The sequence below is a fragment of the Rhipicephalus sanguineus genome, chromosome 1 (genome assembly GCF_013339695.2).
Source record: "Rhipicephalus sanguineus isolate Rsan-2018 chromosome 1, BIME_Rsan_1.4, whole genome shotgun sequence".
Lineage (NCBI taxonomy): Eukaryota > Metazoa > Arthropoda > Arachnida > Ixodida > Ixodidae > Rhipicephalus > Rhipicephalus sanguineus.
Window position 1 is genome coordinate 284,735,470 of NC_051176.1, and position 13,731 is coordinate 284,749,200.

A 13,731-nucleotide genomic window follows, 5' to 3' on the forward strand; every position below is an offset into this window, starting at 1 on the left:
CCTATTTGATAGAAATATGGAGCATATTATAGAGCACTTCTTTCAACTGCTTTGATGCGCTGATTCAATTCCTTATAACAGGGGTCCCAAGCTCACCTCAGCCAGTGGGCCGTAGTCACGAAATTTTATCCCGGAAGGGCCAGGAGAGTGAAAGCTGGAGCAGGGGAGGGGAGAGTAAACAAAATGTCACCTAATGTTACCACTTGAAAGAAGGCCTTTCATTTGCATATGTTGCCACTGAAAGAAGGCCTTTCATTCATATGGGTCATTTCATTTCTGAAAGAAATGTGACGTCAGGATTTAAGAAACATATCGATACCAATCTCCGGAACGACGAAAATCTGGATCCCTGTTCTACAATAGAACTTTTGTTCCACAGTTCTGTTACAAGCACGTGGTTACCGCATGGGGTGGCTCAATAAAAAAAAAAGGCTTGCGATTGGTCATCTGTGTAGCTTACCGAAACAAAGTGCTATTAATTGCAATAGACGAGAAAATAATGGTAGTACCATTCAGCAATGATGGAACGCTCATGAACGAAGTTAAGAAAATATTTTTTAAAAAATGGGACGAAGACGGTCATGTGCAGGCCGGACCACAAGCGAAAGCCGGCCCACGGCCCCTTTGAGACCCCTGCCTTATACTATTACGCATATCTTCCAAGCGCTGCATGTGAGGGACATTTTGACTCCATTCCTGTGCTGGCTTATGTTCACAGCTTACTTGCGACACTGCACCATTGTTAGGAAACATTGTGCTGTTGGAAGCTTATTGTGCCCAGCTTGGTGACCGCTGAAGGTATAGTGTTAAAAACCAAAGGAGTTGACTATTATATAGTATGCATACACAATAAAGATGCTTGAACGTCATGTATTTTGCAGATGAACTCGTTTGCAACTTTGCCTACCACCCTGCTATGTGCTGCCAGTGCCAAAATAAGACAATTCGCAACGATACTGTAGCTCATTTGACAGCAAAGAAAAAGAAGTACTTTGTACTGGCACATGCATCTGTTAATAGTAAATTCAAAATGATTAAAGATACCTTTTCTTTATAAATACATTTGCAATGATGATTTGAAGAAACAAAATGGGATTCCATGACAGGTTCACCGAGTTGGGCTCACAGGTTCATTCGCTGGCTGCGTGCTAAACTAGTGCATTGTAATGTGTTTCAAAGAAGCAAATCTCAAGAGCCTATATGTGCACAGAGGAAGCATGACGATGCATGAACATAGTCCCACGTTCACTGCGACCAAAACAATATGCACAACGAGACCCGTCGAACTGCATCAGCCACTAGAAGCACTTATCCGACATTGGCGAGGTCCAAAGGCTAGTTGGTCACTGTGTGTGGTCACAAACATTTTGCGTAACACAGAACGCACGTATACCTTTATGTTAATCCATCTTGCGCTCAACAAAGAATGAACTAAAGGAGCAGGTGGAAACATGTAAACACCTGACACAAAGAACCAGCAGACTTGCATTGGTGCTCGCATTTCAATACTGCTTGCCTTGTTCGTGAGGATTTGTATCCTGCTAGAACAAGACATCTACTCTAAATCTGGGGGAAAAAAAATAATTAAAATGGTGCCTTTAGTCTGTGTATAATGACCAGATTTAAATGTGACACTCGGTTCATGTTAGCCAGCACTTTTTGTGCTATTCGTGGGCAATGAAGAACCCAAGCCGATTCATTGTCCATTTTGCTTATCATTACAGTCTGTCTCAGAATTTAATATAATTAGTGAATTAATTGCATCGCTTTTTCTTGCAAACAATATCTACGTAACGCAAAACAATTCAACTCAAGTGATGCTATTCAAATAGACTGGATGCAGAAAAAAGTGAAGGAAAAAAACAATGTACAGCTGTCGTAATAACTGAACTTATCGTCAGTGCATGCAGTTTTCGAATGACAAAATTCTAGAGCTTATGAACCAGTTAACAGAGTTTCAGTAATGAATACGACAGGTCTAAGCAATTATGGCAACAAGGAGCCCAAATGATTAATTATTTGAGTACTTAGATCAAGGAACATCATACGTTTAAAACAAGTAATATGTTATTTGGGAGAGAGAGTAATGGGAAAAAAAGTTTGCACTGAAAAGCAGCACTGCCTTGATGGTAACAAGTGGAATGGCAGACCCATTACTGGCCATGGTGTCCTTAGGGCATTACACGGCAGCACACACGCCGTTCCTTATGCAAGTACCCGAAGTGAAGCTATCTACAATTCAACACTTCATGAAACTAGACTGCAGCAACATTGCCTTGATGAAATATAACGTTCTTACAGCTAGGTATGCACTTGCCTGCTTCCCAGAAGAGTGTGTATAATCACTAATGCACTCACTTCACAGTTTCCAGCACATGATTTCATCCACACAGCAAATACTAGAAAAATATGGATAAAACATGTGTACCCCAGCACAATCTGCATGACTGCTGCGTGATTGGTAAACTTTCCGTTGAAAAAGAAAGAAAAGAAAAACAGGTGCCATAAAAATTGGTTCAATCACCACTTTAATGAAGCGCCAATCACAGGAACCCTTTGTAGGTGACAAAAGAAGAGCAAGGCCCAGGCAGAATGCAGCAGCACTACCGCACATTTTCAAGGTACGCCGATTCCTCAGTCAATCATATTTCAGAAATTGTGGCAATTGTTAAAGCAAAATAACTTTGTAAACACCAATGAGCAGCAACTTTTGTGCTCAAGAGTGCTTTATATCCGCTATCTTATCATGGGCTTTAAGGCAGGACATGAAGCTATGGGGGGGGGAAAAAAGCATGCCACAGACTAATGCATTTTGTCTACTGACACGGATGCAACAGCCAAAATAGGATTTGGAGCAATTTTCGGAGCAGGAAAATCTCTCTTTTGGAGCAGGTTACGGGAAAAAAAAAAACTCCGTTTTGGAGCTCAAAATTCCAAATTTGGAGCAGCTTCACAAACAAAGCTTGCTTTTGGAACAGTAACAAAAAAATATATGCAAACATTTCGATGTCACCACCACAATCATGTTTTCAGTGCATAACATGCTGAATAATGCCAGTGAATTCTCCGGAAACCAGTAAGGCCTTGTGCATTGGTGAATTTGCACCAAGGTCCTTTACACCTGGCCTACGCCACTGGCTGATCACGTCACTGTTGCAATCCACTTCATTCAGCACCGATGCGCTGATTCCGCCCTGCTAAAAAGATCTCAAGGAGAAAGTCCATTTTAAAGAGAGCCGCCATATGTGTATATAGTTCAAGAGAAAACACTAAGTCCGGTGTTTATATGTCCATCCCCCCCCCACGCGCTCATGCACACAAAGAGAAACGGGAAACGAAATAACAGCGAGCTGCTTTCTTTTCTGCAAAGCGGTGACGAAAATGAGTTGGAGAAAGAAAGAACGCAAGAAAAAACAGGGAAGTTGACCATACGACCCGCGAATTCGTGCACGTGAGTACTGCTATTTGAACAAAGGCAGCGTTGAACCGGAATCCACCAAACAATAACGACATCCCCACTAAGATATGCAGCACGTGTCAAACGGCTCGTTTGTCAGCTAACATTCTTTATGTGGTGCTTCCACATTAAATGGGCGTTCACCTTTGCTCATGCTGAACGACCCTGTAAAGCAGCGTTTGAACCAGCAGTAAAAACTTCATTTAGGCCCACCGGCCCACCAGCAAACACACCGGAACAGATTAACGTCCTGTTTGAGTCAAGCGCCACTGGGTCGAATTGGATTGGATGAAAGTGCCTCTGGTGCTTCTCCCAACATTAGGTCGCCAATACGGGCTTCGTTTTGCGTTAAAACGAGGCTAAAACTAGCGCAACCGAAAAATTTTGCGGTTACCGGGGGCGTTTTGGCGCAGCGTGGCGCAATTTCGAGAAACATCGTGGTTTTGGCGCATCTCGGCGCAGAATAACTAAATTGTATCAAAATGGCGCAAGTGGTGCAGCTGTTGCATCCCTGTACTGAACATACTCTAATTTTGCATTGTCAGGCTGGCTGCAAAATAAAAGGATTGACTAGGTGAAAAAATTCCACAAACTCTCCACACTGCCACAACATTATACAGTTTGATTGACAGATGAAGGTAAATTGCAGCATACTAAAAGGGACATTCTGCACACTGTCACATGACAGCAATGACTGCAAATTGATTACAAGCTGTCTACACAACCAGACAGGCATTGCACAAAGATAGGATGTTTTTATTTGTGTCTTTTAACAGGCAAACACAAAGTACACGCGCATAAAATCTTGAACTAAATTTGTGTCATCCTATAAATCTGCCTGGTAGGCGCTTTCAAATAAAGGTTTATATCAAAAGCAGACTATTTGTATACGCAAATACAAATGGCATTAGTTGTATATGATATATACATATATGTACAGCAAACAAAATGACTTTTCATAAATGCATCCTTAAAAGCATTAAAATAGCAATAAGCCTAGGAAGAAAAACTAAACAAATTCTATCACGTTTCAAGCACAGTTGTGCCACTAGTCAACATGGGCACTAAGACATGCATAAAATGATTATCAGAAATGATTCATTTCAGAGATATGCCACAACACAACATGGCATAAGGAGCCAATTAAGGGCTCTTGCAGAAAGGAGCCTTACGACATGGTTGCTGGGCATCCTCTAACTGCCTTGACTACATATTTGCTTCAATCAGGCTGAATAGACAATTCACAACTAGCAGCGCTGTAAAATCTTAAAAAGTAGCAGCTAAAACCAAAGGCTCTGTCCACTTCCTGGTCCAGGCCATTGCACTGACGCACCTGCAACACTGAAGGCTACAGTGCTGATTGCAGTCCTTGGAAAGGTTGAACAGACTCAATCCAAACCAGGACATCGCAAATCAAAGGTGCTGGTAATTCTGAAAACAACATTCATTCCACTCAGGTTGCATGCCTAGGCATAGCGTGCAGTGAGCACCACTTGACTCCTCACTAACACAGACCAGGGCAACATACTCCTCTGGACTTTCGTGCAGCAAAAATGGCTGCAGCTGGCATGCAGGGTCAATTTTGGTCAATATGAGCTGATTCAACTACTCAGAGCTACATACGGCATTAAGTTAAAAAATGGACTAAATGTTCTTAAGAACAAGGCTCTGTGTCCCCTAGATCTTGCCCTTGTCCGAACCACTGCACAGGAAGGGTGCTCAAACACACTGGGCTTCTTCAAACACGGTAGAGGTGCTGGTGCAACACACGCTGGGCAGTGCACCCACAGGCACCAATGTGCTGGCGTGCTGTGCTCTGTCAGTCTTGTGCAGCAGGGGTTCCCGGACACAGTGGTCGCAAGGGGGAGGGGGGCACTAACTTGGAGTGGCCACAGCTACCTGGACAACAAAGCCCATTTGCAGCTTGGCTTCATCGACACGCGTCCGATCTGAGAGCAGCTTGCCCCCAAAGAACCAACGTTGGTGGCTGGTTGGGATGCCCTCAAGGTCCTCCAAGCGCCGCTTCGCCGCCAGGATGGTCTCACCCGTGCGCACAGCCATCTTGGTGTCCTTTCCTGTGGTAGAGAGGCGCAACTTGAGAAGTATCTCATGACCCGCACATGGCTCGCTCTCTGGTGATGGTGACTCAGCGTCACTTGCATCCTCCACCAGGTTGCCTGGTGCACTCAGACAGTAGACAGGCAGCTGGTACCGGTTGCCTAGCTCATCGTAGCAGTCAAGCAAGGTCCCTGCATGAATAAAGCGAAGCCAATATTCATGGTCACTGCTAATCATGTCTGCACACAAAAGCTGATCAGTAAATCTAGACACCTACATAAAACAAGGGGACAGGGCACCAGCTAGCATTCCGCGGTATCATTCTGCTACGTACATACGATTTAGGATTATGTGAACCAGCGCACACGCTTGGCAAAAACACGTTTTCCAAAAGCTGCTTAGCGCACAAATACACCAGTTGTTTCTACTTACATGGAACACTTTAAATGGTTTCTGAAAGAGTTTCTAACAGTCCAGGACAATCTTGAATAGAATGCCAAGGCCACTCAGTTCTCTTACTGACACTAGAGCCTCCACTTACTATACTTGAGCACCGTTAATAAAGTGCAAAACCTTCGGACGAAGGATGAAGTAGACACGGACAGTGCCTATCTGTGTCCAAAAGCTTTGCGCTCAACAGCGCTCGAGTATAGAGTACCAACTAGCTCGAATACATACATTGTTCCAGTTACCATGCAAGCTCATTATGAAGCAATGGAGACACTGTGGCAACTCTGGAAAATGAACTTATTGACTTGGCCAATTATTTTATTTCTGGGGAATAAATTACAAAGACAGCATATGGTACCAACTGCTGAATATGCTTCTGAATATAATTACATGAGCATTTTCACATTTCCCCCCACAGAAATGTAGCCATAGCAGCGTAATAAATCCGTGACCTAGTACTTGGCAGTGCAATGCCATAACCATCAGCCACCACAGTGGGTCCACAGACCCAGTGGCAGTGCAAGTGAACCCTTTGAAGGTTTATGCCGTACATGTACGACATTGCCTGTATGTTTAAAACGCGCACATTTTTCGATGATTTCTCTTGCTTGGCATGTGCTGTCCCACTTCGGGAATACGTGAAATTTTTTGCATGCGCCGATGTCTCTTCGTCCTTTTTTTTTTCCCTCCCAAGCGCCGCACCGGCTTTCGCTTGCACATCTGAGCGCCTGTGCGCGGTTCCGATGTCGACGGTTCGGCTGGTTTCAGTTTCGTCCTTCGGGTAATTATCGCTTCTCGCGCCCGCAATGCTGATGGCTGCCTGGTTTCTAATCTCTCAAAGCGTGACTGCTTATTACTCTTTCGTTTATTGCTCCCTGGGGTGCGATTGCATCTGTTTCCGTGCAGTGCTAAATTACACAAACAATGCTGCCGTGATTGTGTTTCCTGTTTTGGGGACTCTGAAAAAATAATTCCGTCTCGTTGGCGATAAGACGAAGGATTATTATAGCTTTTTCACTCATTTTCTTCCGTGTGCTCACTTACGCAGTTCGCTTACGCTGTGAAAATGCGCACCGATTGCTCTGTTGCTAGTAAGTCGAGCGGAGATTCTTCCGATGTCGACTATTCCCGAAGTGTATTTTTGTATGTCTGTGAGCTATGTTTAATACAACGCATAATTTTTATTTATAAAATATTGTATAAGTGTTTTTTTTAGGACTTTGCTTGATGTTACTTACGAATAAGCCATGTGTATGTAACAACAAAAATGATTTTTTTTGTCACTTTATGGTTACGCAAAAAATTTTAGACAATTCTTTTCCGATATAGAATCGTCTGAAGAATTTATTTCAGCAATAAAAAAATACACATTTTTGGAGTGCATTTTGTGAAAAAATTTGACCCTCAAAGGTTAAAATTATCTTACAGTACAACCGCCCAAAAATGCTCTATATTTACATAACACATAAGATGTCCAAATATCTTACTACTTGGAGTAGAATAAAAGACAAGTATAAAAAATACTGGCAAAACAGTGAATGAGGACATGGCTTTTTGTATTCTAATGATGGAGCCCTTCCACAGATCTATGGCATTCAATACCTTATACTTGTTACAACACGGTTATGACTTATAATAGATGTTAAAATTCTACACTCAAGCAGCATCAATGTCTCAACTGCATAGCAGAATCTTTCTCACAGAGCAAGAAATTGTGCTTAATGACACTTTATATGGCCACTGTTTATATGCCCCTCTGGCACCTAGAACATGAACGATCCGGTGCACCCGGCCACGTGACCATTGATTGCTGTACGCGGTCGAAGATTTTTTTGTTAGTATTGAAATATTGTTCGTTTCTTTATATTAAAAGGTATTACTCCATAAAAATGTACATATAGGCCTGCGTTAGTAGTATGCATTAAAGTGGCGCTGCCTTCGCGTGATGTAATGGTTCGTCAGCACGTCTTGAGCAACTTTTCAGCGTGCTCATGCAACCGTGCACGCAGTTTCCAGGTTGCTAAAATTTTGGAGCGACATAGTTTTGCTACCTACACTTCGTCTCAGAAATGACGTGCGCTGTTACTGGGCGCAGCCACGCATATGCGTAGCGACGTTTTTGATGACTTGGCTTGGCTCGTGCATCGAGAGAGTAACGACGCCGGGACAAGCCACCCATGACACAGGTGCAGGCAACCTTGGACGCATGCGCACACAACGCGGTACAAATACAGGGAAGGTGTATAATGCCACATCATCTCACTGTAACAGCTTGTTATTCTCAAAAATAGTTGAAAAGCTCTAAATAAAGGTGGTTAAGCATAGCTACAGGAACTCCTGCGAAAGCAGAACGATAGCTTTCACAAATCACGAGAAGGGCTGGCGGCATCGCTATCAATCCTCAGCGTTGCTGGAGGAAAGCTAAGTCCGTGTTTAGAGCCTTTCAGATCGAAAAATACTGCTTGTAAAATTACTACGTGCTTTTGGGATTAACTACTGCAGCTACAAACACTGCGAGGGGTGAGCTTTCTGTCGCGCCGTAAAAAAATGGCTCGAGAAAAAGCGGTTGTCGGTCCCTTTAAACTGTTTCCTTTATTTTGCCTCAGGATGATCTGAAACTATATTTTATTTTTAAAAAAAATGTAACGATGTAATGACACGTTCTAATGTTTGAAGTATAAATGGAATGCATTCCTTCTGCATTAAAGGAACTTGTAACGGGAACTCGTTTCAATACTGGAAAGGAATGAGGAACATGCTTTCGTTCCTGTTTTAAGGGGAGATGCGGGTCGAAAAACTCAAGTTTTCTAAAAAATTATCGATTTTTTGTTTTCGCCTGTTTTGTTAAGATTAGTACCTCTACTGTTCTGAAAAAAAAAAATCAATGTCGAGACTCAACTGGAAATGCTTTAAAATTGCGTCTAAAGAGCACAAGGTGGCTGTCAAAAGGCCGAAAGTGTGTCATCTTCGAGCACGTTGCCGCTGATAATGCGTCGCCGCTCACCATTGTCGACCGCATGAGGCGAAGAGCCGAGCCTCACTCTTCAAATAACAACGGTTTCCCGCGCTGCTGCAGCGCAAGAAATAATAAAGAGAAGCACGCTTTTGCCGCCTTCTTCGAGCGCCGCGACTGGCTTTAAATCACGTGGTACGGATCGGGAGCCGCCATTGGCCGCTGCGCGCCCGCGTGTGCTGTGAAGCCTACTTGCAGGATCCGTGTCTCGTCGAGCAGCGCAGCTGAACAACGCTTTTCTCGAGTGCTTATCCGTTATGGATGAAGAAAGCCGTAGGAAGCGCGGACACCGGCCTGTGAAGTTTCACGCGACGCACAAATTTCGAGGACGCCGGCGCAAATCAAAGCCGAACACTCAAACCACGAAAAGATCGTCTGCTGCCGCAAGGCGTAGTGGCAGTGACGCCGATGCGTCCGACGAGTTTGCCGCAGCATTTGAATATGTGAGTGCCTCCCAGAAAAAGATCGGACTCTTCGAAGACGAAGAAAAATCGCAGGACGACGAGTCTTCGTTGATTGCTGATATGACAGCACTGAACATGTTGGTTTAATCGAGGGCACTCCAGTTTTGAACGTGTTCTGGAAGAGCTTGGCGTGCTCCCGTCTCATGATCTGGTTGCTCTTGGCACATCACGGGACAGCACACGCCAGAAAAAAATGTCTCAAAAACTAACAGGAGAAGCAAGGGCCCGTCGGCGTGCGCTGAAGAAAAAATCTCTTGTCGAGGAGTCAGCTCGAAAGAGCCGTGAGGGCCAAACCTATGGCGCTGGCGCATTTTAATGGCAGTGGCCACTACAGGGAGGATTGTTCTTTCTTGTGTACAAATTTCGTTGCATTCAATGACATCTTTGATAAATAAACATGCAATTTTGACTTTAAAACTCGTTTTTCTCAAAACACGAATTTTGCCATCTTTGTCAATGTGCCCCTCCTTTTTCGGGTACTTCTGGTGCTCAGATCTGCATGAAATTTTTCCCAAAGTTTTTCCAAAGTACGAGAAATGCAATTATCTTGTTTAAGTTTCGATATTCTTATTATAAAATAAAAAAAAGTTATGTAAACTTTTACTAGGGTAGGAGAAATATGAACTTCCAACGTTAAAATTTTTCACGTCTAATACATATTTTGTATGGACTTCCTAATTAGTTATTTGCATTCCGCACTTTATTTGAAACATTATGAACTATCATTTGTAAAAAATTATTGAAGTTTAGGTCTGAAAAGAGGGGGGGCAAAATGCTTCAGTTTTTCACTTTGTCATGTTGCAGAACTAAAAGTATGCAACTTGCAAGAAAACTAATTATATATTTGAAATCAGCATAAAAAGTGTCTTCGAGTAGCATCTCCCCTTAAAGGAATATATGTAACACTGACATGACCACATATTGTGTCGTGGTCTCCTAAAATGCGCATCCCGCTGGGAAGACAAACCAGAACTGGCTGTATACTAATTTATCTAGAGTGTTTTGAGACTTGCCAGTTTTTTTTGCGAAAGTGGAGATGTTAAAACCTTCAATTAACAAAAAGAGTAAGAACATGTCGTCAATGCTGACAATTATGAAAATGTCGGTCCTTCTGCAAGGATAATTTTCACACAGCTTTTGGACTATACACCCGAGTGATTATTATATGTCTATATGTATTATAGACACCCAAAGTGATTATTATATGTCGGAAAGTGAGGACATTTATTGCCATTTGAGTGCAAACATACCTTATACACACTGAACGAAAGAAGGGGAGCTTTTTCGAGGGGCTCCTTTCTTTGTTAGACACAACTAAATGAATCCAACAGATAATTAAATTAGGTGAGGGAATTGTCTCTATCTGTAGTGTATTAATGACGTAAATTGCAGTGAATTACAGTGGACGAAAAATCACCCTATCCGTCGGTAGGATCTGAACCCACAACCTTCATTATTAATACACTACAGCTAAGGTCAACAATTAATGGCCCCTATGCTTTTCCTGCCCTAATTGACAGTTGGGTTCATTTGATTGTGTCTTATATACACAGTGCACTTCCTTATTTAGATGCATGATAATCTAAACAGCAATGGCAGCACAAATCTCAAACTAATTCACTTCCTGCCAAGAAGGCGATGACATTATTTCAGAGGTCAATAAGAACTCTTTTGAAAATTCAGGGCCCTCATAAAAGCATCCGATGTCATGCCACAGATGAACTCATCTGTGGCATGACATTCATAGTAGAAGATGCACAATTCATAGTAGAAGAGTTCGAACGGACACAGAAAACGATGACAATCGCAACAAGTGCTTATATGTTGTAAGAATGGCAGACTGGGCTTGTTGGTGTAACATATTTGAAGTTTAAGGAGCGAATAAGACACGGACGAAGATAAGGAACACACACACAGAGCGCCACTTCGCGCCTTAAACTTCAAACAAGTGCTTGTGTCTAGGACTTCTGTGTCTGTGTTATTAAACTGAATGTGTCGGCTAGTTGGTTGGACTTCTTGAACTAGAGGACAGAGTGAAGGATGAGGACACAAAAGAGGCATACAAGTACTGCCAAAATCGAGGCCCACAGAAATGCATAGTTGAATGATGAATGTGTGAGCCCACCATGCATTTCATCAGGGGAAAAAAAACACTAAAAAAAACGTATCTATTGACTAAAGACGAGAAGTAGTGTGCATAGGACAGGACAAAGGAAAGAACACATGACTTGCTATGTGTTTGTCATCATGTTCTTTGCTTTGTCCCATCCTATGCCCAACACTACTCGTCTTGATGCAGCACCAACAAGCCCAAGTGGAAACCCAATTGACTAAAGGCAGTTTCACATGACGCAAAACAGTGATTTCGAGGCTGCAAATTTGCTCACAGCAGAAAAACAGCCGATCGCTCTCGCCGGAACGGTCAGCGGCGAGCGACCAACACACTGCAAGTTTTTCACTCTGTTCACAGCGGCAGGGTGACTTTTTGGTTGGGACTCGTCGAAACTGCTTCAAGCAATTTAAAATTAGTTTGGTTAGGTCTGAAAGTGTTTTTAAATGACAAAACATGCGTGCACTTTGCCAACGTTCATGAAAACTTAATATCATCACACGTTTACAATACGTTTGAAAGATTATGCACTGTTTGCCACAAAGAACGGCAGCAAGCAACCTTGTGCGCTGCATCAGTTGAGCGAAAATCGCGCCATGTGAAATGAAACTGCCATTAGCGGTGGTTGCAAACAGAGCTATATTTTTCGTTGCAATCGTAGCATGTAAAGTACCCTTAACCTGTCAAGAGAACCGCTTTTGTCATGCACACATAGCGTCATGCATCCCATATCTTCCCTTCTTTCCCTATATTCCCATATCTTTACATTTTTTATGCTTTTTGTATGTTATCAACAAGGCCCTGTTGTGTCTTTATATAAAAATCTTTTGTCCCAATAAAAGTCGGCTGTTAGCACTGCGTATGGTTGTTGTATACCACTTTTGCAGTTCCAAGTACATATGAAGCCCTCCAATACCTTGCTTTGAACCATTGCAGTAACATCTAATGCGCAGAACACGCAGATCTGAGATTGAAAGCGTCGCAGTAGCAGAGTGGAGTACCGTTTGGGAGAGAGATGTTGGCTCCGTCAATGATGGCTTGCGCGAGAGTGAAGTCGTTGGTTTCTGCGGCATAAGCGGCCGCCTTGAGGGCATCCCAGATTTCCTTACGGCCCTCGAAGGCTGGTGCGGTGTCCCAGAACTCGTCCCGCTTACTGCGCAGCTGGCCTTCCATGAGCGGCACATCACTTTTCCACCGTGGTTTCTCATGTCGGAGCGGTTGGTTCTTTCCTATAGAAACTATAAGAATTAATGCACTTCTAAGTAAAGCTGAACGTGTACTGCGCACCTTAAGAGCGCTCGCCACCAATACACTACTACGCACCTGCAGTGTTCGTAATCGATTTACGAGTGGTGCGTTGCTCTACTACAAACGGCCGAACAACGTGCGCGCCTTGAAGACCTTAGCAAATAATACAAGCCGCGAAAAAAAAAAAATCGAAACTCTATTCAAGGAGCCGCGAATCTAGTCTAGCAGCGCTCCAAGTATCAGATATAAGTAAAAGGAATGGGACACGGAACTAGGACGCGCTACACAGGCGCTTTGTGCTTAGAAATAAAAGTGCGCCCAGCCACCCCAAAACAAATGGGAAGTCAAGACCCAACATTACCGCAGCACAACTGTTAGTTATGAAAGTAAAAGTAGTGACATCACAGAAATCGTTTAAGCGACCTCACCGAAATCGACCTGGTGTCAACTTTAGTTCAATATTTAGGGTTAAACTAAACCACTGGCAATACAACTTCCGATTACACTTCGGCAATGAAACCGCGTACTGCATTAACAGTGTTTCCTTGGTATTTGAGCGAACCAGTCTTGCCCGGCACACGACACAGCTCATAGAGCAGGCGGAAAACAACGTTTAACGTGAATTACCTCTTTCTGCAACTACCATAACAGACCAAACAATGAAGTCCATACCAGTTTGTTGCAAGTTAGTTTCATCGGTGGATTCGATACCGGATGATGGTCTACTGTTTCTGGTGCCAATGCAACCGCCCATCGTAATACTTTACGCCAACAAACATTGTTACTTCTAACATTCATGGAAGCATAGTTTTTCTAGCAACTGCCATCCCCTCAATCCTGCGCAGCTGACCCAAGGGACACCACCGTGCATCGCAGTGCCGCAGTGAAATGTTCCTTCTTTTTTTTTAATACTGTGTTTTAAAAATTATCT

General features: G+C 43.1%; 1 protein-coding gene across 2 annotated transcripts; it reads right to left on the bottom strand.

Moving 5' to 3' along the window:
- Positions 1–4,192: 4,192 nt before the first annotated feature.
- LOC119379169 (ubiquitin domain-containing protein 1) lies at positions 4,193–13,691 on the bottom strand. Of its 2 annotated transcripts, none has more exons than XM_037648370.2 (3): positions 13,473–13,691; positions 12,554–12,790; positions 4,193–5,706 (listed from the first exon to the last, which is right to left on the bottom strand). In XM_037648370.2, the coding sequence occupies exons 1-3, from the start codon at positions 13,552–13,554 to the stop codon at positions 5,333–5,335; spliced, it is 693 nt and encodes a 230-aa protein (XP_037504298.1). In that variant the 5' UTR covers positions 13,555–13,691; the 3' UTR covers positions 4,193–5,332. The 2 variants fall into 2 exon arrangements, with proteins under 2 accessions (XP_037504298.1, XP_037504300.1); XM_037648372.1 differs by having other exon boundaries at positions 12,554–12,781; positions 13,473–13,690.
- Between the last annotated feature and the right edge of the window lie 40 nt (positions 13,692–13,731).

Bases quoted from the DNA above. Each gene is read 5' to 3' on its own strand.
- LOC119379169 (XM_037648370.2), bottom strand. From the start codon at position 13,554: ATGGGCGGTTGCATTGGCACCAGAAACAGTAGACCATCATCCGGTATC. The intron at 12,791-13,472 runs GTATGGACTTCA...TAATTCTTATAG, and splicing joins AACTAACTTGCAACAAACTG to TTTCTATAGGAAAGAACCAA. The intron at 5,707-12,553 runs GTACTCCACTCT...TTATTCATGCAG, and splicing joins CAACATCTCTCTCCCAAACG to GGACCTTGCTTGACTGCTAC.